The sequence below is a fragment of the Cricetulus griseus genome, chromosome 2 (assembly GCF_003668045.3).
Source record: "Cricetulus griseus strain 17A/GY chromosome 2, alternate assembly CriGri-PICRH-1.0, whole genome shotgun sequence".
Lineage (NCBI taxonomy): Eukaryota > Metazoa > Chordata > Mammalia > Rodentia > Cricetidae > Cricetulus > Cricetulus griseus.
This window is the reverse complement of record NC_048595.1, coordinates 39998562-40024268: the sequence shown is the minus strand read 5'-3', so window position 1 is coordinate 40024268 and position 25707 is coordinate 39998562. Positions and strand designations below refer to the sequence as shown.

The window sequence follows — 25707 nt, the reverse complement described above, 5'->3', positions numbered from 1 at the left end:
TAATGAGATATCCTTCTCAGGCATTTTTAAAAAAATAAATTTTATTCTAAGCATAGTGCTTTGTTCTGTATAATGTAGTACCAGCTTGCAACTGAAGCTTTCTGTTGACCACACATCAGTGAATTTCACCTAAATGCTGCGCTTAAATGTTCTAACTAAGGAAAAAGACCGTCAGAGGCACTTCCATGCTGAACTGACTTTCTTAGAAATGAGCTGAAACTTTCAGGACTCTGATCTTGTGCATCCAGTAGTTTGGAATAGATGACACCATGTCTTACTTTGGTTGTTTGTACACTCTGATAGAGTTTCCTGTTTTCTAAGTAGTATGATAGAAAACTGTAAGTTTTGCTTGGAAGCATCTTATTAATTATACTTTCTCTAAGTAAGGTGTGGTAGAGAACAAGATGTTAAAGAATATTTTGTGATAAAGCTTTCAATGACTCTCTAACATTAGTTTTTACAAAACATTAGACACGCTCTTATCAGTATGTTATGATCTATCAGAACTTTTCTTTCTTTTTTCTTTTTTCTTGGTTTTTTGAGACAGGGTTTCTCTGTGTAGCTTTGGAGCCTATCCTGGCACTCGCTCTGGAGACCAGGCTGGCCTGGAACTCACAGAGATCCGCCTGCCTCTGCCTCCCGAGTACTGGGAAATATTTTTATTTTCAACTTTGGAAAAGCTGTTTTAATTCCCTTATTCAGAATCATGGTGAAAAGTCAATAGTCTCAAAAACTTGGTATGTATACTTCAAAAGTCATTTTCTTTTATTACTTAGATTTTTTTTTCCCTCTCAAGGCAAGCTATTACTTATCTGGATGCAGAGATACTTGGTCCAAGCTCTAGAGCTTTTTTACTGTTTGGTTGATCTCCAGCAATGGACTATGACGACAGGCATTTTTACTGGTGTTATGTATTAACTGTTAGGATGTGATTCACATTTTACTAAAGTAAATGCCACAATGTTGGCGGCATTGCAAATACATGCAATTGCTTCTTTTCTCATTTTACATTTGTTACTGTCCTTACATTTTAGCTACATAGATGCTTTATTAGTCATCCATAAAATATTTGATTAGTACTTAATTGAAATACAATAGAATTAAAAGTGAATTTACTGAAAATTATTTTCTTCAACTGTATATGTCATATAAGTAATAAATCTTTAATGATAGTAGAGTAAAGCTGTAATATTAAGAATCTATAATGAAGTTGTGAATGCATTTCAGGTACATGAATTTGTTGCTACTTGATTGTTATTTTCAAGAACAAATTGTGACCTAGTACTTAAAAGCACAATACTCATCTGTGGCTTTAATGCCAAATTATAAATATAAAATTCTCCAGTTTGAGTTTAGAAACCTAAGTCTTGGCCCACTTGGAAGCAAATATTTAATCTATGGTTCATATATTTTGGAAATAGGATTGCCAGTTACTGTATTCAGATAGTTCATACTCTACCTACCCTGAGAGAGAATGAGACCTTGGAAAAAAAACTAATGTGAACTTGTTTACTACTAAATGGAGGTGTGTCAGAACCAGAGATACAGTGAAGTTCTGTTTTTCATTATTTTTACTATAATATAATTACATCATTTCTCCTCTACCATTTGCTCCCTCTAGCCCCTCGAAATTGTGGAAGATGGGGCAGAAAGATTGTAAGAATCAAAATTTATTTACTTTAAAATCCTGGCTTTCCAGCCAAGTTGTTAAAAAAACGGCATATCACCTAATTTAAGTTCATTCTCCATTCTTCACACTCACTTCTCACTATCATCATTTAGCTGAACTCCAGCGGTAGCTCATTACTGAGTCTTCCATAATGTTGTTCTTACTTTTCTAACCCAGTCTAGTCTTTACACAGCAATCTAAAGCAATATTCTTCAAACATGCTAGGCTGCAAATGTAGCTGAGTAATCCAGTACTTGCCTAACAGGTGCAAGGCCTCGAATTTAATCCTTAGCACTGTTGGAAAATGAAGCATCTTTCTCCACTCTTAAACTCACTGTACTATCCCAACCAAAACAGAACTCAAATTCTTTAACACTGACTACAGACATATGAGTTAATGATTTTACATGCTTTGGTCTTTTCCTGGCATCATTGTTGTTGATTTAGTTTCCCCCCCTCACTTAACGACCGTAAAATACTACTTTGGTTCTTTCAATTTTTATCGATCTATCGATCTATCTATCTATCTATCTATCTATCTATCTATCTATCTATCTATCTATCTATCTATCTATCTTGGTTTTTTGAGACAGGGTTTCTCTGTGGCTTTGGAGGCTGTCCTGGAACTAGCTCTTATAGACCAGGCTGGTCTCGAACTCACAGAGATTCATCTGCCTCTGCCTCTGCCTCCTGAGTGCTGGGATTAAAGGCGTGAGCCACCAACACCCGTCGGCTTTTATTTAGATGTACATATCTCTGTGTGTCTCATCCCTTTTATTCTGGCTGTTCTTTCTGCTTTGGACATTTGTTTGATGGACTCCTTACTCTTCAGATCTCATATGTTCTTTGAAGAATCTCTGTTTTCACCACCTGTCGCACTCATAACTAGGTTTCCATTCTTTCTTAGCTTTTTTGATTAAACATAGTTTATTTCTGTCACAGAAAAAGGATCGCAAGTTATATCTGCTTCCATACCAACAAGACTATCTTATTCCTTGGTACAACCTTAGCACCCATGTGGCCAGCTGCAATAAAATTATACTGACTTTAAGAATCTCTTGAGTAAACTCGTATCTGTAACCTGCTAACTGACCTTGAATAGTTACTCAATTCCCTGTACCTCAGTTTTTCATCTCCAAGATAGTGACATAACTCAGGATGATTTTTTTTATAAATAATTACATTAGTGCAATTAAAACTCTTAATATAATTCTCGAAATAAAACACCCACTTTAAAAAATGTTCAAGTTAAAATTTTATTAAGAAAATCTTTTAATGCAGACTTAAATAGAGAAAGGAAGATAATGAAGATAGGGAGGAAGGAAAAGAGAGAGAAAGGAATGGGAAGGTTCAGGAAGTACAGCTGGTGTGGATTCCTCAAGAGATGGTCTTCAGCATCACCTAGGGTTCTGGCCTCCTCCATCTATAAAATAATGTCGAGTGTTGTATGAGCTTCTTCTGTTTCAACTGCTTTTATTCTCCATGTTCATATCTAAAAGGTTCTTAAGCCATTTTCAAAGACTGCCCCCTCCAGAGGGAAAAAAAAATGTCTTTCTTTACCCTTTTGGCTTTTACCATAAGAGCCTGACTATATAAAAGAAATACTCATGCTGAAGGTTTTCCTGCTGTGTGCTAAGCACCTGGTTAGCAGCTTACAGCAAATAGATGACTTGCATGTATAGTTTTTCTCTGAGGAGATAAACATATTAAAGATGAATTAATAAGTGCCTCTGTTAGACTTTTCCTCATGGCAAAGACATTAGAAAATAGCTTAAAAGAAGGAACAGTTTATGTTGGTTCATGGTTTCTAAGGTTATGGGAAGTAAAACACCATGATTGGGAGTACATTTCAGATCAAAACTGCTCACCTTGTGGTTCCTGGGAAACAGAGAGGCTGAATGGGGCCTGGGCAAGACACCGTCTTCTATGGATTTCTTCCAAATAGGCCTTACTTTCCACAATTCTAGTGGCTCCCAGAAGTCTATTTAAAATTTGACTTCATCACAGGATTAATCCATTGGTGAAAGCAGGCAGAATCCTCATTCATGATTCAGGCCTTCCATACAAGAACCTTGGGAAGGGCACTTTTGTAACAAAAATCTAATGGTAGATAATGTGGACTGAGGTTAGTTTTACCTAAGGAAGGCCTTTTTTTTTTTTTTTTTTTTTTTTGTCTGTCATAGAATGGTTGACACATGATAGTTTTGAAGTTTTAAAATGTTTGAACAACCAGTAAGTGTGTCATAAGCCTAGCACTAAGCAGCATAAGCTGTTTTGCTTATCTCTGGTTTCTTCTTTTGAGCTAGTTTTCTTGTCAGTGTATCTACAGTGAGATGCAATAGAAGCCACATACAATGGGAATAGTGTCTCCTGCCAGTTTGTAATGTTAGTAGTGCCATTTAAAATTTGCATTTTCTATTACAGGAAAAATCTTGAAGCTGAATTAACTTGAACCAGCTTTGGTCTTGAATTTATCTTTAAACAAATAACTGGTGTCGAAGGAGGATAATGATGTTATTAATTTTGAAAGATGGAGCGAAGCAGATCATTCTAAGTGTAGTAGAATGCCGTTAGAGGTTTTAAGTGGGGAAATCACACTGTCCTGGTGTGCTTTTAAAAAATGCTGTTGTATATAGACTGAAGGAGGCAAAAGTGAATGACACAGATCACTGAGAAAGTGTTGTAATATTCCAGCTGGGAGATGATAGCAGCCTTGTTATAGATGAAAATAGGTGGATGACAAGCTCAAGGGGGGATGATGATGATTTATAGATTTTTGATAAGTAACTGAGCAAGTGGTAGTATTCTATTTCTGAAATGAAAGAAATCTATGTATGGAGATAGCTTCATTTGGGTTATAATGGTCTGTTATATAACTGAGTGGAAAAGTAGGAACATCAGTTGCACAAATCTGTAGGTGCTGCTTTTATCATCTGCAAAGTAGGGGGAAATTGCCATCTATTTAATAGTGTTGCTGGGGTATGTGTTGGTGTAAGAAAGCATGTGTGATTAGATGGTTAGTTAAATCAATAAAGCAGTGAACAAGGTTGATAATTTGAATCTAATATCTACACCTTTTAAATAATCAGAACTGGTTTCATCAGTGATTTTTGTTGCCACTTGTAGTAGTGGCCAAATACCATATTTATTGATTGTGATATTGTTATATAAATGATCTGGTATAGAAAAATATATTTATAAAATGTTAACTAATTTAGCTTTATAGATTGTTCAGTTCCTGCCTCTTCCATGTATTTTGTTTATAAAAATTATGGGTTTTGTGAAATGTATGGGCTGTTAAAAAAAAAAAGGATTCTCTATAGTACCCTAGTCAATGAATTTGCCCTTGATATATGCTTAACTTTGATGACTAATGAACTTGCTCTTTAAAATGTGCTTGACACATATATGTGTGTGTGTGTGTGTGTGTATGTATTACATGCAATATATATTACATGTATATTACATATATATTACATGTAATATGTAATAATGTAATATATATGTAATATATATTAATTACATTATTCTCACCAACAGCAGATCATATAAATAGATTTAGGTTTTAGTTGAAAGGAGAAAGTGGTCCATAGTCTTAATTATGAATGAAATTGAGTGGGGAAGCTTATCTTAACAATGTAGTTTCTTTTAGCTTTAGATAAATTTTATATTCTTTCTGTATCTTAGATGCCTCATCTATAAATCACATGAAAATGGTTGTTTAGACATAGTGTTACTTAAATGTCTGCTAAATAAACATTAGTTTTAACATGTATTGAATATATGCAACTATCTAACCCTTTAGAGCTCAGCTATAATTCAAACAGTAATGTCTAAAGTTACATATTAAGTAATGCTTTATAGAATGTAAAATATTTTTCCAAAGTATGTTGAATTAAAAGCAATTGTTTTCATTTTCAAATGTTTCTATGACTGATCTTTAGAAAACTAACAGTTATTTGGAGTAATGGGGTGGATTGTGATTTATTATGAGAAAACAATTTTTGAGGTTGGAAAAAATAAAGTTCCAGTCAGGTTTGCCATATAATAAATCAGATTTTTTTTGCCCCCTCAGCCCCAAGATTGATGTGAGCATGAAATGTGCAAAGTACCTGGATCAATGCCCTGACACTCAATAAATGGGAGCTGTGGTTATTATAGTTGCTCTTCTCTGTGCCATCTGATACTTTATTGATGTCTTTAGCCTTCTAACTGTCACACTGTAACATGCGTATTTGGTTCTAGGTGTAATTTTTAGAGAGCTGTGAGTTCCTGTAAGGCAAAGAGATCACATCTTTATCTGCTTTTATGACTCTCCTACAGTGCTTAAGAAACTGTCAATGCAAGATTGTTGCTTGCCACTGCTTGGAGATAAATTTAAACTGTTGCCTATATTTAAAAACTAGAATATTTCACTTTTAAAACAAAAACAACGAATCAAAACTAGATCTCTTGACTTATCAAAAGGTTTTTGTGTGTTGAACCCAGAGCTTTTTATAGCAGCAGTTGGCTGATCTTGTGTGGTCTTGGATGGGGCATGTTCATCAATTGATAATAGTCCCTAAGAAACCAATACATTTTCTTAAACACAATCCTGGTGATTTTCCTGTCGCATTTCACTATATTTGTTCCTTATCTGGTAGTTCTGAGCATTCACATTTGAGAGGAAATGCTTGATGAGTGTTGTATAGATGAAGGGAATAACCATATACATACAGAAGTTTAGAAAATACACAAGTGTATCACCCTGAAATGCACAAGATTAGAGGTCAAGCTTTCTGTAGCTTGGCGATAGTAACATCTTTTCTTTTACAGTGTACAGCATAAAGGATGAGCCTTAATGTTGAGGTGTCAGAGACCAGTGCTCAGAATAGCTTGGCTTTCATTGGATGTGATTGCCAGGCTGCCACACTTTTCAAGGATGGACATAATTGAATTTACTTAGTACTGGCAAAATGCAGTGAAACATGACAAAAATAAAATATGATCAAATGGACTTTCCATTTATTTTGGAATGCATGACAATATCTATTCACTCGAGGAAAAACATACAAACAACACCCAACTGTGTTTGAAGACAAGGTATCTTTGATCAGAATCTCTGAAATATCCCTTTGAGTTAGCTTTCACTAGAGTAAACTTTATTAACTTGTACATGACAGTAATTTGGAATTTATGATTATTTAGTCTCATTGAACTAAAGTTGCCCCAAATCTATGAAGGAAGGGTTTGCCAAGCAAGAGAACAGAATGAATAACGTTTCTTTGGTAGGGAGTGTGGTTAGGTTGAGGGTGGGGATGAATAGATGATTACAGGAAAAGAAAAAAACAACTACTTTTCTGGTTTTAGTTTTCAGGGAGGTGCTATAATACAGTAAAATAGAACATTCCTCAGTGTTCTGTAGATTGCATTTTGAATCCTACTTATGCTACCCACTTGGCATTTAGGTCCTCAGTTTATTTTGTATAGAAAGAATAAAGGCTACATTGATCTTAATTATCAGATAATATATAGATGTATGTAAAGCATCTGACAGATCTTTGCATTTCATGTTTTCTCTGCCTACTTTGTACATTTTCTCAAGATTTCAATCCATCTTAACATAGAAAACAACTAGAAGGACTCTATTACCATCCTTTGTAGCAATTAACTCAAATTATTTTGCTCCACTCACTCCCACTTTTCCTCCTTAATAATGTACACATAAAGAATGAATATAAGCTCCATGAAGGCAGAGCTCTGCCTTAGTCAATATTATAGATTAATCCCTTCTTTGCATTAGAAATTCAATACACGTTTGCTGTCTGGGTGGACAATTGAATGAATGCTCATGAATTATTAACACTCAAGTGAATATGCTTGATAAAGCTGGACAGAGTGTTTAGTTTGTAAGTCCAAGGAAAATTCTCCTTGCACTTGTTAGTAGTATTTATATGTATTATCCCTAAAAATACACAATAATTTACTGATACATAGTAATCACCCTAATTTATGTGTTTTTTTTAAAGATTAATAAAGTGATGATCTAATTTTTGTAAGGAGGCAGATTTTTTCAGCAAGGATCATTTATTTTTAATTATGTGTTGCATGTAAAGGGTTGTGCACACAAGTGCAGGTGCTCCTGAAAACCAGAGGTGTGGGACCCTTCGGAGTTGGAGTTATAGGCAGTTGTTAGCTGTCTGATGGGCACTGAAAGAGCAGCAATGCTCTTAACCACTAAGCTCTCTCCTGTTCCCTGGAGGCAGAAGTTTGGTATTAATTCTTTTAAGTGTCCCTTGTGGTCCCATCAATACCTTTTCCCATTTTCTTTTTTAAATTTACCCACTTATTTAAATAAATGTTCTGTGTATGCATATTGTAAGCAACTATTTACATATTTTTGTTCTAACCAAATTAAGTTCCTTAGTGGAATATAAGAGATTTGTCCCCAAACATCTTTGAATTTTCTTTGCTGTACTGAAGTCACTTAGGTAAGAGGTGTTCAGTATGTACTTACTGAATAAGGTGGGCCTTGAATTTGAGACTAACAATGACTGCAGGATCACTTACACCTTCCATATCTTTTAAGTCTAACACATGCATCCCTTAAGGATTCTGCCATCTTTCCTGGCCCCAAATAATATTTTGATTTATAACTCTGTAAAATAAAGAAAAAAAAAAAAGAAGAAGAAAACAGGTGCTGGGGAGATGGCTCAGTGGTTAATCAGTTCTTCCAGAGGACCCTGTTTCAATTCCCACCCAACACCCACATGGCAGCTAACAACTGTCTGTAACTCTAAGATATGACTGCCTCACACAAACATACATGCAGGCAAAATGAAATGAAAATAAAAATAAATAAAAAACCTAGCTATTTAAAAAAGTTAAAAAAAAAAAAGCCCTGCCAGGAATACACATTTTATTTATTGTAGTAGCATCCAAATTACTGTATATCTTTTTCAGATAACCATTTTTAGAGTGAAGGAATTGATGAATACTCAGTCTCTAGGTTATATAATGTGGCAGTTACCTAAATCACACTGCAAAGAAACTTTTGCCATCTTGGCTATTTAATGATTATAGTATAGCTCATTATTGCTTTGTCCTTTTTCAAAGTTATTTGCATTTTGAAATTTCTCTTCAGTTATAGATGGTAGTTCTCAGACACCTTAAAATTAACATTATTAAAACAAAAAATAAAACAATAAAACAATGAAAAATAATTTAGCTATATGATTTATACTTTAAGATGTATCAAAGACTATAAAGAAATAAGAATGAGGTAAAGTTTGTCAGTCTTAGTCCATGTATAATTTGTGTTGCTCTAGATGATCTACTTATGTTATTTTAATATATAGTACAATAGGAAAGCTACTTGCCATCAGTAGCAATTTAACTTTAAGCTAATTAAAAAGCTTGAAAAGTTTAAAATTCTATCTCTCAATTGGATGAAGTACATTTCAACTGCTTAGTAGCCACATGTGGCTTGTGGCCTTTTCCTTGGATAGCACAATAAAAAGAGCTTTATGTCATCATAGAAAGTTCTCTTAGTTTTAGAGGTTCTCTCTCTCTCTCTCTCTCTCTCTCTCTCTCTCTCTCTCTCTCTCTCTCTCTCTCACACACACACACACACACTTTGTTATCTCATTGTCGTTAGAGGTTTTTATTTATAACTTAAAAATGGATTTTACACATAAAATACTAACTTTTCTTGATATCTTATTTCCCTTATATATTTATCAAGTATGTATTTAGATTGACACTTTTTGCTTCTTGTTGCTTTATCATTTACCAAGATGGTCAGCCCCTGAAATTTTCACCATCATTTAAAAATCTGAATATAATTGAAGTAATGCTGTACTTATAAAGACAACATGACCATGTCTCCATGTGCCTTTTCTGTCATTTACAATGAAAAAAATAAGTTTTGATTTTCTTCCTTTATCTTATTAAGTAAATTATATGGTCATTTTTTATGGAGCTTCTATAGTTAGAGATGTAAAACAGCAATTTCTTGGTTCTATAGCATGACATAGTTCAGAGCTGAGATTAGAGAAACCCCGTAGAGTTGTTAATACTTGAGGGCATCCCCAACTAGAAAACTATGTGAATTTAGGCATGGGAGGAAGGAAGGATCTGCTTTAAATTTAGTGTAGGGTCACTGAATCTTAATGATAGATTAAACAAGGGAGGTAGAATAATGAATAGGGGTATGCTGTGTGTAGCACTAATACCAGAAGTCCATGGTTTGTGGCGGTTTTTTATGTCCTTTCCCATATGGTTTTTGAATAGAGCAGGTTATGGCAGGGATGAGCTAAGGAATAGCTTTGTTAATGAATAAGTAGGAGTAATTTTTTTTTTTTTAAACAGGGGACTTCAGACAGTTTGTTTAGAATGTGTACTTACTTAATGAATCGTGTCATTACTTTTTTCCCATCTTAATAATACATCAAGTGATAATGCTAAGGTGTTTCTAGTATTTTCTTTCTAAATAAGTTATCTCTACATTTTAAAGCCAGCCTTAACAATGAAACCTTTGGGTTAGGATTTTAACTGCCTTAATTAAAAGCCAGTTAAATGGAGCTTCTGAACACTGGCAGCCTCATTCCTTGGAATTTGATGTGTATTAAGCTTTCGTTTATAGTGTCCATTCACTTGGCCTTTGGAGCCAGTTTCCAACTCTGTTTCATTCAATCAAAGTTAACTAGGTGTGTAATTTTGTGCTTATCCTTTTGTAACTTTGTTCTTGGCCAATGCAGCTACTTTTCTGAAGATGGTCTCTTTACTCTTTCACCTATGTCTCTCTTAGAATAATGGTGAAATGTGATCAGGAAAAGTGAGAAGTTAGAATTTTAAAGTCTGATCAAATGTACTATTAAATATCTTGGGGGCTGTTCCTTGGAGAAACTTAGTTTACATTTCCTAAAAGAGAGATTAAGTAGGTTGTCTCTAGTGCCCAAGTTAAGCAGAGTCAAGGGAAAGGCAACTCTCCTGACTCCAAAGCTCCAAATGCAAACACTGGCCTAGTTGTTCCCAAACTTTCTTCTTGATGTGGATGACTTGAATGGTTTATTTTCACTTGATGAACCACACCCCCAGGCCACTTTCGTATTCATGGCAGACCCCAACACTAAGTCCCTTTGTTGTCTTTGTTATTTGCATTTTTTTGTTAACAAGAAAAGATAAAATTATTAGGGACCTGATTATAGACTGAAGTTCTGTTGCTCATGGTTCCCACCACCTTTCTCACATCTCAGAGAAAGCAAAGGATGGGATGGGCTGTAGAATGCAGCAAAGCAAACATAAACATCATGTCTGAGCTTCAGTGTGACACTGCCAGAGTAAGAAAGGATTTAGAGGGTTTTTTTAGGAGGGGGTTGTTGTTGTTTTTTCCATACTATAAAAATTACTTGTCAAAACATCAACATTTAAATTTTTGAAATGCTTATTCAACTGTCCTCTTTAGTTAAGTGTTTGAAATCTGCTTTGTCATTGTAACTTAGGCATTAACTAAATGGAGATATTTAAGCAAGTAGCTTAATTGGTGTGTATATATAGCATGTGTGTGCTTTAACTCACCCAAAATAAAAACAAAATCAATTCTATTAAAAAAAAAGTTTGCAGAGTAGTTTAAAATCATTGACCACAGCCTCTTTCTTACACATTCAATTTCATTTTAGAACTCACACAGGTTGCAAATATAACATAGCTGTTTGTAATAAAAATTTCACTTATCCAAATCAAAGGTATAGAAGGAGTTGGCAAGAGTGTTCATCTTGAGGGGAGGGGAGGAAGGGAGAGAGAGGGAGGGAGGAGAACTGGAATAACAAGGTATGGAAGAATTGAAATACTGTTTATTGGCTACATAAAAGTAGCAATGCCATAATGTGACTCTCATCATATTCTTTTATTCCAGTTGAAACCTTCAAGCATTGGTTAGTGATGATAAGAAGGGTGTTTGTTTACAGTCATATGATAAAGCTTACTTATTATGTTAATATTTTCTCTTTTTTGCTTTGGTTTATTTCCTTGGATGATGATGATGATGATGACGACGACGTCGACAACGATGATTATCTGTCTTGTGATTTCTTTCTCTGTTATTTGTGACCTCAGGAACTGCCCTCTTACTGCAGAAGCAGCAGTCAGTTATGTAATAATAACCAGTTGCTATTTGCTCTAGAAGTTATTCTTTGTAGACAGTGCTTAACAGTACAAATTTGACAGCCAGGAACTATACTTCATTGCTTGTTCAGTACAACGGTTGTGGAAGGGTTTCTTGCTCTTATGATACAGACTGCCTATAGTTGGTCACTCTCACTTGTTACTATTTAAAGACCACTGTTGAAGTATGAATGGTTTCATAGAAAATTCACAATAATCCCAGCACTTTCAAAGTTAGGCTAAGGTAAGGGAGTACCTGGCCAGATTGGAGTTGGTAGTAAGATCCTGTCTTGTAGAAGAAGATACGAAAGAAATTCCTTGTTCACAATTATAAAAGTGTCAGGTGGAACAAGTTTTAAAAATAGCTTACAACTTTTTATTTTACAGACAAAATTCAGGTTAAGAAATCCATTATAATTAAGAAAGGATCTAGACCCTAGAATTTCATAGAGCTACATTAGACTTTGTACTCACATTTACTAAGTGGAGGAAGCTTGAATCAATTACTTTATGTAAGCCTCAGTTTCTGTATTTGTAAAATGAACACGATAATAGTAAAGGTTATTGTAGGCATGATACACTAATATAAATTAGGAACTACTATCAGTACTTGTTCAGTTTCCTCTCCACTTCTTTATTCAGCACCATCTAGATAATTAATAGGACAAGTGAAATAAAAAGCCAGGTTGTTCTGGTGTAAGTTTCTTTACTTTGAATAGAAACATTTAAAAAATTCCTCATTAAAGATGAAAAATAGAAATTATTCAGATATGTGAAATGAGACATTATCTCATGATATAGAATGAAATCGAGTATTTGTTGTATATCTTTATTGTTATAGTATGGATATGTGTGTATATATTCATATATTTAAGCAACAATTTACATTATTTTGTAATCCTTTTGTTTTTTCCTTTTTTATGGTATTGGGAATTAAACATGGGGCATTGTGTGTAATAGTCAAACACTTTGCAACTGAGCTGTAGCCTCACCTCCTAGCTTTTAAAAATGTTAGCATCTATTAATTACACATAATAATGAGTTTGTGACATTTTCATACATATGTATAATGTATTTCCATCATATAATTCCCTGCTAGCCTCCCTTGTCCTTTGTCTCCCTTCTTTTCCTATTAAGATCTCTTATATTTCCAGCTAGTCCCCCATCTATTTTCATATCTTGTTTTTAAATTTTTTTTTAACCCAGTGAGTTTCATTAGGGTTGTTTGCAGGAATAAGTATTTTATACTATTGGCTACACCACAGGAGAAAATGTTTGAGGGAGGGGTGAGGATCTTCTGCAGGTAATGACATCTGCTATGAGTGCCAGAGTGCTGTAGCACTGTTATGTCCAAAAATCAGACTTCCACACTCCTCTACTTCTATGGATTTTAACCACCCCCATCCCCCCAACACACACCTTCCGTAATGTTTCCTGAGCTTTGGAGGAATAGATGCCCTATTTGTAGCTGCAGTCCCTACTTTTTAACATCTTATAGAGTTAGTTATCTTCTACATAAATAAGTAGCTTTTTTGTCCCTGTAAAGGCCCAGATAATAAACATTTTAGAAATTTGAAGATACAATATGTTGGAGCTACTCAACTCTGCTAGCCTGGCAGTGCAGAAGCAGCCAGAGACCATATGAAAACACAAGGAATGGAGATGTCCTAGTGAAGTTTCCTAGTAGAAACAAACAACACAGGGTTATTGGCCTTTGGGATCCACTTTGCAGGCTCTGCTTTAACATAATAAAAGTGGGGTCTTTGAATTTGATGCAGCCATTTTCTCTTATTTAGGTGGGCTTAACTCAGTAACTAAGGTGCTGGAATCTCACAGCCACAGGAAATGTTCACTGAGTGAGTGGCTCTAGATTCTTTTCTTGTGAATTCAAAGAATGAAATTTATGGACCATACAAGGCCAAGTTCTAGAAATTTTATTATAGAAAGTTTAAGTGAGAAAGAAGATAGTCCATAAAGTTGCTATATGGCTTTTTTAGGCCTGTCTACTGACTAGGGTAGAGCACTGCCACCAGGTGTCCAGGTGCTCTTCGTTGGGTCAAGTCCTTCTTTGCTCTAAAACTGCCTGACTAGTTGCTCTCTTCCCTTTCAGCACGGTCACTTTAGTGTTGCATATTTTATTTATTTAACTATATTACTTCTTGACTAGATTATACCAATTTTTTGTTTGGTGGACAAGGCTATGGTGAATATGCTTGTAACTAAATATTTTGTAACATGTATACTATTCTTGAAATTAACCAGTGCATTTCTTCTATACATCTTGTTTTGACCATTGAAATTCAAATACAACATCAAAACATTTCTGACTTAAGGAATTTACTGTTCATTCACAATCTTTTGTCTTTTTTTATTTTTTTTTTCACTTCATTCTCCTAAGATCTGATTCAGAACTTTGCCTATGCTGAACACATGTTCTACCACTAGTAGACTGGAACATAAACTGAACCAGTGGGACTAATATATAAATTGGACATTAGAGAATGAAAGAAAGCCATCTAACATGAGAATCATGAAAATGTTCTTATACTGTGGCAGTTATTTCTGGGTTTTACTTATTAATTGACATTTTCCTTCCTGATGGTACAAACTCATTAATTTACTTCATTTTATGTGTGTGGGGGGATTTTTAAGAGAATTTATTGAATACCTGCTGTTTTATTCACTGTAAGCAGTAAACCAACCATTTTCGTCCATGATATTTATTAGTTTGTCATGAGCTCACTATGACAGAAATAAGATGAAAACACTTCTGACTTTCCACAATGTCAGAATTTATTGAACGATAGTAAATTTGCAAGGTTCAGAGATTTCAGTGACAGCAGTTTGCCATCTAATCCCACCTACCTTATGGGATTTCTATAAATTTATTCATTCTTAAAAGGGACAGGGCTCCTGATGCACAAATTTTGAAGGGCTTAAAAATCAGTTAACTAAATAAATATGGCTGCCTGGAGGATCCTGCATATAAAACTTTTAATTCTTAAACTTCAGACTGGTAAGAATTACCTTTAGGGCTGGTTCCAACTCATCATGCAATGCCCCACAGTGTCTAGCACACTGGATACACAGGGCCCTGGAATATTCATCTCTGATTTCTTCTATCTGATAATCCTGCTGCTTTAAGAACTACTGTTGTAGAAAAGTCATTGACTTCATACATTTATTGTACCATTATTATCAACTTCACAAAGTCTTTAAAAGCTCTTAGTACACTGAGTCCTTAATATTTAGCCTTTTTAGCATGTGTGATGTATAGGTCTATTACAGACTTTTGTTGTTCTTTCATAATTGTTTTGAGAGCTAGGGATGTAGTTCAGTTGGCACAGTGAGTGCCTAACATGCATGGAGCCGTGGATTATATCCGAAGTACCACATCAGCCTGGTGTGGTGGTGTATGCCTGGTAATGGAGGTAGGAGGAGCACAGTATTTGAAGCCATCCTGTTCTACACAGTTGTAGGCCAGCTTGAGATATCGAGACTTAAGAAAAAAAGTCTCTTATCTTTAAATCGAGACTTAACTTTTAGGTAAAGATATAAATTTAGTTTTATTTAAATATACAAGTTTGGTTTAAATGTAATGTAGCTTTAGTTGTAATTTTTACAGTCTTTTTATTCTCATCAAAATTTCCGTATAATTACTGTGTTTTAGTGGGAATGATTAATCTTATTTTTGGTGATTTTTCATGATGGCCAAGATCCATTCACAATGATGTGTACTGATTCACTTTATTATCATCATCCCAGTAATCTCATAAAATGCCTGCTGCCCTGTTTCTTTATAGGGAAGAAGCAAATTATGTTTTTCTAAGTACGGTAAAAGCAGAACTAAGGTACAGTTGTTGGAGTGAAGAATTCGTTTAGAATCAAAAGATGTTTTAAAAGTACAGAATACAGTTTGGTCAAGCCTGGTTGAAAAGCCCTTGAATTTTATAGACCTCTTCACTGTTTTCTGGAAAGATGGTATTTGAGAAAAAGAAATTCTTGAGTTACTGTTTTTATGAGGAGAAAATTGCTTGGCCTTTTAATGGTTAATGAGAAGAAGTAATAGTTAAACACTTGGAGCATTGATTTCTGATTTGAATTCTCTAACACAGGCCAGCCCTGGGGGAAGGGGAAAAGCTTGCTAATTAACATTTGATTACTGATGCCACCTTCTCATTCCCCTTGCACCATCCGGTTTCAAACGTTTTTTTTTTTGTTGTTGTTGTTGTTGTTGTTGTTTTGTTTTTTGTTGGTTTTTTTTTTGTTCAGGAAGGATTTTTAGACTTGCATCTCAGGAAAACAAATCCATGTGCAACTGCAGTGCATGTACAATCTGCTAAAAAGAAGGAAATGCATTAGATATGTAGTATGTGTTCAAAGCCTGTTCATTCTGAATCAGAAGTGATTGGTTTCTTAACTACACAGGCCTTTCAGAGCACCAGGGATTGCCAGGAAACTGGGACTCAGATTGGTTGTGTGCCGTGTTTTGATTTAAACAGACCACAGCAAACACTTCCATGTAGTTGCAGCTTTTAGTTCAATATGTTTCAAATTTGGATAAGCTCAGATTCTGCTATGGCCAGAGGCCTTTTTTCTTGCAACAGTGGCAGGAAAATTGTACTGGATGCCTGCCGTTTAGTGTTAATTTTTGTAAAGATAATAATGTGTGTTAGTATCTTAATTCAGAAAATCCAGAACCAATTTAAAACTATTCTGAACCCATATCAGCTAAATATATTTTTCCTACATTACATTTAAATAAATAAAAATAAAGGACACAATTTCAAAGGTTTTTAGTGAAGTGAATTTAAAAAATCTTGACAACTGTTAACGTATAGGTAGCAGTGTTCTGGCCAGGCCATTTTCTCACTGATGACATAGTTGAAGGAATAGTTACTTAAAAAACTGTGACGGGCCTTATTTTAAAATGACATCTTATGAGGGGAAAAATATTAATTAGGTTTTTTTTATTAAGGCATAAGAAAAATTAAGACATAATTTTCTTTATCCAAGAAAATTTTGATTTAAAATGCTTCTATGTCTTTATTTTTCATCTGGAATTATTTGAATTTTTCTCTTTGATGTCAGTTATATATATTGGTTCTACCTCTATTCCATTTTAGAAAATTAAGGCTAGAGCCTTAATAGTTGTAAATGCCCTCATTATGTCCTTGTCTTGCATATATTTAGCTCTTTTTCTGCACCCAGGACTAACTCCAATATCTTCATGAAATCATAGGATTTTATAACATTGAAAGGCAGAAATGATCATGATTTATTCTCTTCTAAGGTTGAGTAAACTATAAGAAAGGCCCCACCAATTTGTCCACAATAATAGCTGTTGGATTAGAATTGGAACTCTAGTTCTGTTTTTCTTATGCCACAGCACATACCTGAGCGGCATTTAAAATTCCTTCAGAAAAGTTTTATCAGTATTTAGTTGACAAGAAATGACTTTATTGTAACTGAGTGTTAACCTCTAAGTGTTATAGACCTTTTAGTTTCAGTTGGAATAACTATGAAAATTATTTTGAGTTTAATCTCACTTGAATCTAAATTTTAAAATTGAGCATTTAGTTGGGTAATTATCCTAAGAACTTTTCTGTAAGAAATTGTAATGAAATTTCACTCAAAGAAAAGCTATTTGAACTTTAAGTGAATTTAAAAGAAAACTTGGAAAGATGAGTTCTTATGAGTATATTTATATAGAGTATGCCATCATGAAATGCTCCTTCCCCCAGTGTTCTGTTTAATATTAACATCTTTAGAGATATTGAGGAGCTGTGAATCTTGAAGTAGAGAAAATTAGCACTTAAAATTATTGTCATATTTAGATATATGTCAACAATGAAAGTAACTAATAAATCTGAACCATATCTTGTACTTTCTCGTTATTCTTGTGTGTGTGTGTGTGTGTGTGTGTGTGTGTGTGTGTGTGTGTGTGTGTGTCTGTGTCTGTGAGTGATTTTATTTACTCATCTGAAGCAGTGGAGAAAAGTCCTCTTAAAAAAATCTAGAAAGCAATCTCCAGAAAAATCTATGGTTAGTCTAGAACTTCAAATTCAAATATAGTATAGTTTGTTTTAGTGTTTGGCTGGCAACCATAGTATCTATTACATCCATTCAGAACTAAATGAAACATTTGTATGGTTTAGCATCCTAAAATCTCATAGATTTAGAGCTTAACACAAAGCAAGAATTATAAAGATTTTGAAGGTGCAGCATGATTTTGAGCCATTGCTGATCAAAGGAAATATGTAAGACAAAAAAAGTCCCTTAAGAAATGTTATCTAGTAAGTGTCAGTTGTTCTTACTTAATTGGAATTTAACAGCCTTTAAAGATGAAACTGCATCAGAAATGGAACAGTATTATCAGCTGAGAATGTCATCTATAGGGGACCAACCTTTGCGTATTCATTCTCCCTTTCTCAGCTACTCAGAAATCTCTCATTGCTTCGTGTCCCCCCATCCTCACTAATGCCTTTCACACTTCATCCCTTTCTAATTATCTTTTTTCCCCTCCATTTTCTTTTCCTGTTCTCTCCATCATTCATATCCCCTACTCTTTTGCCTACCCCCTTGCTTCTCTCCACTTCTTTTCTCTTTAGTCTCTCTTCTTCTCTAGGAGAACTCTGTGTCTTTGATCTATTTCACAGGAACTTCAAATTCATCTGCATCTTTTTCTTTTTCTTTTGTTTTTTTTTTTTTGAGACAAGGTTTCTCTGTGTAGCTTTGGCGCCTGCCCCCGCACTTGCTCTGTAGACCAGGCTGGCTTTGAACTCACAGAGATCTGCCTGCCTCTGCCTCCCAAGTGCTGGGATTAAAGGTGTGTGCCACCATCACCCTGCTCATCAGCATCATTTTATACATACCTGTGCTTTGTCATTCAAGTTCCTTAAAGACTACTTTAAAAATAATTACTTGTACATTTGCTTTGTGTACTTATTAATTCCTTCACTGTACAATAATATTTTTATCTCTTTTACTAAACTCACCATTTTGATGTCTCTGTTACTACTTTGCATTATAACGCTAAAATCTGCCAATGGTTACAGCATAGATTTAATTTTGAAAAGCCAATTTGTTTTCACTTAAATTGCTGTTTAGTGACTGTGATTTATCATAAGATTTTTTTGTCATTGAGTACTTTGTGAATTTAGCCTTTGCATTGGAATAATCAAACATTAGCCTAATATGCATTACATGGTACTCTCTCAGCTAAGTTCTCTCTGCATTGACTAGTTTATTCTACGACAAGTTGCTTAACAGATGTCAATTCTGGGAAGGACAATGAAGCCAAATGCTTGTGCAATGGCTAACATTAATTTAACTTTGATCACTTTTGTTCAGCACATCAGTCTGGCATTGTGCTTTATACCAACATGGCACTATAGCCAGAACATGCTTTTCAGGCTTAGAATAGCAGAGGAATGTCATTCTCTTCAGTGCAGTTTTATATGAGTTAATGAAACAAGAAAATACTGTTTATTTCAGAGTAATGTATCATGGTATTTTGGAATTAAGGTAGAATTTAAGGAATTTCACTCCAAAGTTAATTGTTTATGTGGCCATCATGTTTATGCAAGTTTCCATTGGTTGGATAACCGCTCCATCTTTTCAATGCATACACATTTTTTCTTTTCTTGCTTTTCTTCAAAAATAGCTGATGAACTCTGGTGTATTTAGGCACTTAAGTTTAAAGAAAGAAATTTTGTCTTGAAGTCTAAAGATTCCTCATAGTTTCTTTTGTGACTTTTCTCTTTTATGAATGTAATGTTTTGGAATATTGAAGCACCTTTGTCCCCAGTGGCACTAATACATGTTTGTGACTAAATGGATTCAACTAGTAAAATTGCTTAAAGTCTGGTCCAATTGCCTTTGGCTGAGTTGTTGGAATGGCAAGCACTGATCAGAATTCCCAAACTTGATGGGATGACTATCAGAAAAAATTTGCAGAGTAGCCTAAGCATTGCTGAGACACGCTGGAGAAAAGCTTTTTGTTGAAATTGAGTGGGGGGTCAAGCTGTGTCCCAAGCTCCTCAGATCTCATTTACTAATCCCCCCCCCCATGGGTACATTAGAGATAAAAATAGATTGAGTTCCATGCTTTGCTTTTTCCTTAGTGTGTGCATATCTCTGTTTTACTGGAAGGGCAACTTAGATTTGTTTGTGTGTAGTAAAGAGTAATATAACAAAGTGCTGTAGCTAAACAGCATGGTACTTTACAGCTCTGCACTTTAGAAGCATGAATTAGTGCTGCTTGTTGAGTAGCCATATTTAAAATCTTAGAAGATACGTACAACATCTCAAAATCAGCCTGGATGTAAGCGTATACTAGATGGACTGCCTCTTCATTATTGTAATTAGCTATTAATTTTAATTGTGAATGAAAAAGGAAATAGAACTTTTGTGTGTTTAGAAAAAAAAATTCTAAGAAAATAAAGTATGATCCTCTGGGGGGTGTGGGTTTGCAGAATCCTTCAAATTGTCCAAGTTGGCCCCTTGCTCAAGGTCCTCTGCCTTACAGTGGAGTATGGGAGTTGCAGGTGTGGCTCAACACCCTCAGCAAAATATGATCCTTAAGTCACTGGATAGCAGATAGTTGAACTCTCCACAACCTTGTTTTGATGACTCTTCTTCCTTTAAAGTGAAAGGTACAATGTTGCTGTTAGGCAAAAATTTTGGTGTTTTAATTTTTTTATTTGTTTGCTTGTTTTGAGACAGGATCTCACTAAGTAGCTTTGGCTGTCCTGGATCTCTCTATGTAGCAATTATTTTGTCTTTAGGAGAGGCTAAACTATGATATTAATGGAAACCTTAGTTGTTAATTTGGGATGATGTTAAAGAAATTACCTTACCTGCTTTATATTGTTCTATGCCTTTGAAAGTAAAACATAAAGTAACTTCAGTCCCTTATTCCACTTTAAGCAAAATTCACTCTCTTCTCATTAATGAATGTAGTCAGAGTTTCTGTTCAGCCTGGTCCCACTGCCCTTCAGCCCCAAATAAACACAAAGAGACGTATACTAATTATAAACTGTTTGGCTGATGGCCCAGGCTTCTTACTGGCTAGCTCTCTCTTAATTATTAACCCATACAATTCATCTGTGTATTTTTACATGACCCTATCTTATCAGAGAATGCCTGACGTGTCCTATCTTCCCGGTAGCTACATGGAGTCTCTCTGGCCTCCTCTCCCTAGACTCCTTGTCTGGTAGCTCTGCCTGTATTTTTCTGCCTAGCTACTGGCCAATCAGTGTTTTATTCGTCAGCTAGATAAGAGAAACATATACAGAAGAACATCCCCCATCAAATGAAAACTTGAAATATACTTTTGTTTGAATTATAAAGTTTTAAAATTAAATTACTTATAAACATTTACAAATGTAGTCAGCTTTCAGTGAACTATTAACTGAAGTTTCTTAACTGAAAAGCTCCTTGAAGTCAGCCAGTGATCAAAAGTTAGTCATGATGGATCTGGAGAGATGGCTCAGTGCTTGAGAGTATGTACTGCTTTTGCAGAGAGCTTGAGTTCACTTTTTAGTACCCATATGGGCGCTAACCACTTGAATCTCCAGCTCCAGAGAATCCCATGCCTCTAGCTTCTGAGTGCACCAATTCTCATATCACATGTCTACTTATACACACCCATGCATACACTGAAATCAGTCACAAAAGACAGTCATTTCTTGAAACATCACTTCACCTAGCCTTCATTGAAATTCTGCTCTTACAGTTATATTTTTAAACTTTTCTAAAAATTTTCTGGCTTGTATTCTAAATTGTTTTGAAGCTAAAAGAAAATGTGAAACATGTTTTATGTTAAACAAATGAATTAAAGCTACCATAATTAAAATAATGTCAAAATCCTGTTATAATTCTGTTGCTCTCTTTTTATAGGTAAAGAGAAATGTGTATGACCTTACAAGTATACCTGTTCGACATCAGTTATGGGAGGGCTGGCCAGCTTCTGCCACTGATGACTCAGTAAGTTATAATCCAGTATATAACCTTCCTTTGTAGTACAGTTGTAGTGTAGTATACAAACAGAGTCAAATGCTTTGGAATTTTCCATTGAAAGAGCTTTTTATTTATGTCAAAAATTTAATTTCAACACATTAAAGAACAAATGTCATAAGCCAAGCACATTAACATTATTTTGGTAATGATTTGTATCAGTGTTAGGAACTTAATATTGCTTGATTTGACTTAAACTTTTCTTTGATGAGAATATATCTGGTTATTATTAATAAGATGTTCAAGGTGAAGAAAGAATTTTCCTAAATTGTAGATATTTCAAAATTAACCAACACACATACATATTTATGTGCGTACTTATTGTGTGTTTGTATGTTTGAATAGTCTGTTGCTTTAAAAATTACTATATTTTACAGTTGATATAAATAGCACATAACTATTTATAGTTCTATCCATTTATTTTTATTTAAAAATAAAGAAAATATTAGCTTGTCATCTGATAATGATACCATTTTAAAGGTACTTTCTATTATAAATTTGGATACCTTTTCTATTTCTGCCATTTATTCCGTAATTAACTCTTTTCCAAAAGAATAGACTTTCTTAAGAAGCCCACTGACTTAAAGTTTTGTTCCATCTCTCTCCAGATGTACTTACTAACCTGTTCTAAACAGATAACTGTCCTGTTTTGGGTTTGGTTTTGTTGTTTGTTTGTTTAAAATTGTTTTTATTTATTTTTGAGAATTTCATGCAATATATTGGAGTCTGGTTTGTGTTGGCTAACTTGTCCTAAACTTGAGGCCCATACTGGAATGTGGTTGATAGACCCATGATCTCCATTGGAGAAAACTGATTTTCCCCCTTCCAGCAGCTTGATTGTAAATATCCTCTTAGTGATGGGTGGGAGTTTGTTCCCACTTTTCCTTCTCTGTACTAGGACTTTGTTGGACTTAAATTTGTGCCCTAGGTAGTCCCTATGAGTTTGTATTCATACCAACCTTCTTGTGTCTATGAATGTTTCCATTGAGGTAGTCCACCACTTCTGGCTCATGTATTAATTCTATTCCCTCGTCTGAATAGATTGCTGAGCCTTGAGGGTAGGGGCATGATTCAGACTTTCCCTTTAGGTTGGAGTACTCCAAAGTCTCTATCTTTGCACATTGTCAGCTGTGGGTCTCTATGCTAATTACCAAATATTCCAAGAAGAAGCTTCTCTGATGAGGTCCGAATGATGTATTGACTTGTGGGTATAGATCATTAGGATCTATTTTTTTTTAATTTTTATTTTTATGTGTATGTGTCTGTTGGTTGTAGAGGACAGAAGAGGGGTGTCATATCCTATGGAGCTTCAGTTTATAGATAGTTGAAAGCCACCCAACGTCGGTTCTAAGAATTGAGCTCAGGTCCTCTGGAAGAGCAGCAAGTGCCCATAACCACTAAGTCATCTCTCCGGACCATAAACATTTAAAAATACAAATAGGAGGATGTTTCAGGAATTCTAAGTTAAATCTAATTTTTAAAGATATATAATGCTAAAGAGAATCATGATTATAGCTAAGATTTGAATTAGTTTTTTATATTTTTCTAATAAATATTTCACCTGTCTGGATAGTATCTAGTCATCTTCTGTCATTGCTACCTAACATTTTGAAACAAATTTTGGGGGGGAAGACAAGATAATTCTAAGACAGTTTGTTGATGAAGATGCTGTTTGAGTCTAGTTATAAACCCCGTCCTTTGGAAAAAGGCTTGGGCTTCAAAAATTTAAAAATAATAAAAAACAGTAGGACTTTTTGCTATTACTTGTATAATAGTATAACATTAGAATTATTGGTGGTTGGCCACTGCCAAAACAAGACTGCAGTTGTTCCTATTTTGTAAGTTTTATTTGCTTGTTTTGGTGTTTTTTTTTTTTACTTGATTGTTTTTCTTGTTAGAATCCAAGAAGACATGAAAAAGTAGAAATGTTCTTAGTGTTGTGTTTGAAACTCATTATGAGACATAAGTATCATTACTAGAAATACATAATTTTAAGATCCAAGTACATCACTAAAATTCTTAAAGCTCAGCCATTTTCCACCATTTTTATGAAGATTAATGATAACACATTTTTACTGTGTGGCTTACAATAGGTTGTAAAGACATCTGTCAGTATTGTACTTAAGATAGTTCAAGTATGATGTAAGAATTCAGTGATTTGAGCATATGAAAGAGTATCTGAAATTTGCTACAATGAGTGTAAGTAGAGGCACTCCAGATTATCTATCCTTTGGGCAATACTGAATCTGAATGATATAAGTGGTTGATATATTTCAAGTTTAATATAAAGTCAATATTAAACGAGTTGAAGTGACAGTAAAGACAGAAGATGATGAAGAAAGTCTTAAAATGCAAGGCTGCACAGGCTTTAGAGTACATCTATGAGCTCTAAGTTTAGATAAAATGGTTTTGACCCCACACTTAAAGAAATCAGGAAATAGGCCAATAAGGTACAAACTCAAAAGTAACAGAAAAAATAAGCAAAATAGGACCTATTCCTCTATACTAAAGTACCACATACATTATGTGTCCTAATTTATTGAATTAGTTTGATAGTCTCTTATGAGACCCATGTTTTACTAGTTGTGTAAGATTTTACTTTTAGAAAGAGTTGTAATGTAATTCCCTTACTATAGGAAAATATAAGAAGCAGGTTAAGCTGACAGTAACTGAAATGCCACACTACTTGGTGCTGTATCAGTCACAGCAAGCATGAGAGGGAATCCCCATTAAGCTTCATCCTGTTGCCTCATTATTCATATTTGCACCTTTTCCCAAGACCTGTGAAGTGGTGCCTACCCACACTTCCCCAGAGCAAATGTTGCCACATTGGCAGGATGTGCCTTGAGCTGCATGATTTGACACAACAAAGATGTTTAGGGCCAGGCGGCCGCTTTTAACTAGTGCCACAGCAGATCTACTAGCTCCAGTGCTTGAGTTTAGGCCAAAAAAGTCATAACTATGGTTTTTTGGAGAGAGAGACTAGCCAAATGTCAGAAACCTTTGTTTCATTAGAACCTTAAAAACATGTAAAGCTAGTGCTTTACAAGTAATCTATTTTGTTGCAGGTGGTGTTGTTTTTATACTTACTGAAAACACTCAAGTGGAGGCATCTGCTACAAAACAAGATAGTCCTCACAGCTTAGGGCATGAATTGGGTACAGCTGAGAAATGTCAGCTGTGTAAACAGTCTGAAATGTGTTACCAACAAAATATAATTAATTTCTTTCCAGGACAGTATGCCATAACTTAATACTTAGGATAGTTTAACATTCAGTGACAGTCCCTGAAAACTTGCTGCTCACTACAGGGACCTTAACTTTACTTTTGCTGCTCAGCTGCAGGAGTTTTTGTATGGCTTTGATCATACACAGAACATGCAGTGGTTTCCTCCCTGAATTTATGGAAATACCACAGACCAAGGATCTAATCAGTAAATCGAGTTGAATTTTTAAAATGAATAAATGGCATGAAAGCTTGCATCCAGGTAGCTTTTTTTTTTTTAATCTTAAGGAAGTAAGTAATGATTATTTTATAATACTTGATTTATGTTTTTATACTGTATGAAAAATATTTGGTAGCAACAAAGGAAGGGTTTTCTTCAGCATAGTTATCATTACTTTTTGACTTAGAAAACAGGACAAAGGAATGGACTTTGTGTAATTAGATTCTGGTACTGACTTAAAGGACCCCAGAACCTGATAGATTTCAGTTTTCTGCTGTTTTCCACTACTTAGTGATGTCAGCAATCCCTGACAACATTGTTGCCATCTCTTCAAATACAAAACATTTTTTTTTTTTTGCTTACAGCGATATTCTAATGGGGCATGAGATTCTATTTGTTGTCCACAACTCTTAGCTCCTTTTGTACTTTT

At 34.7% G+C, this 25707-nt stretch overlaps 1 protein-coding gene across 1 annotated transcript in view; it reads left to right on the top strand.

The window, feature by feature from the left end:
* Faf1 (Fas associated factor 1) overlaps positions 1-25707 on the top strand; it is a 305459-nt gene that overhangs the window by 125205 nt on the left and 154547 nt on the right. The window contains exon 8 of the mRNA XM_027402460.1: positions 21716-21802. Coding sequence (XP_027258261.1) covers positions 21716-21802 — 87 coding nt within the window. The remainder of the gene's footprint in view (positions 1-21715; positions 21803-25707) is intronic.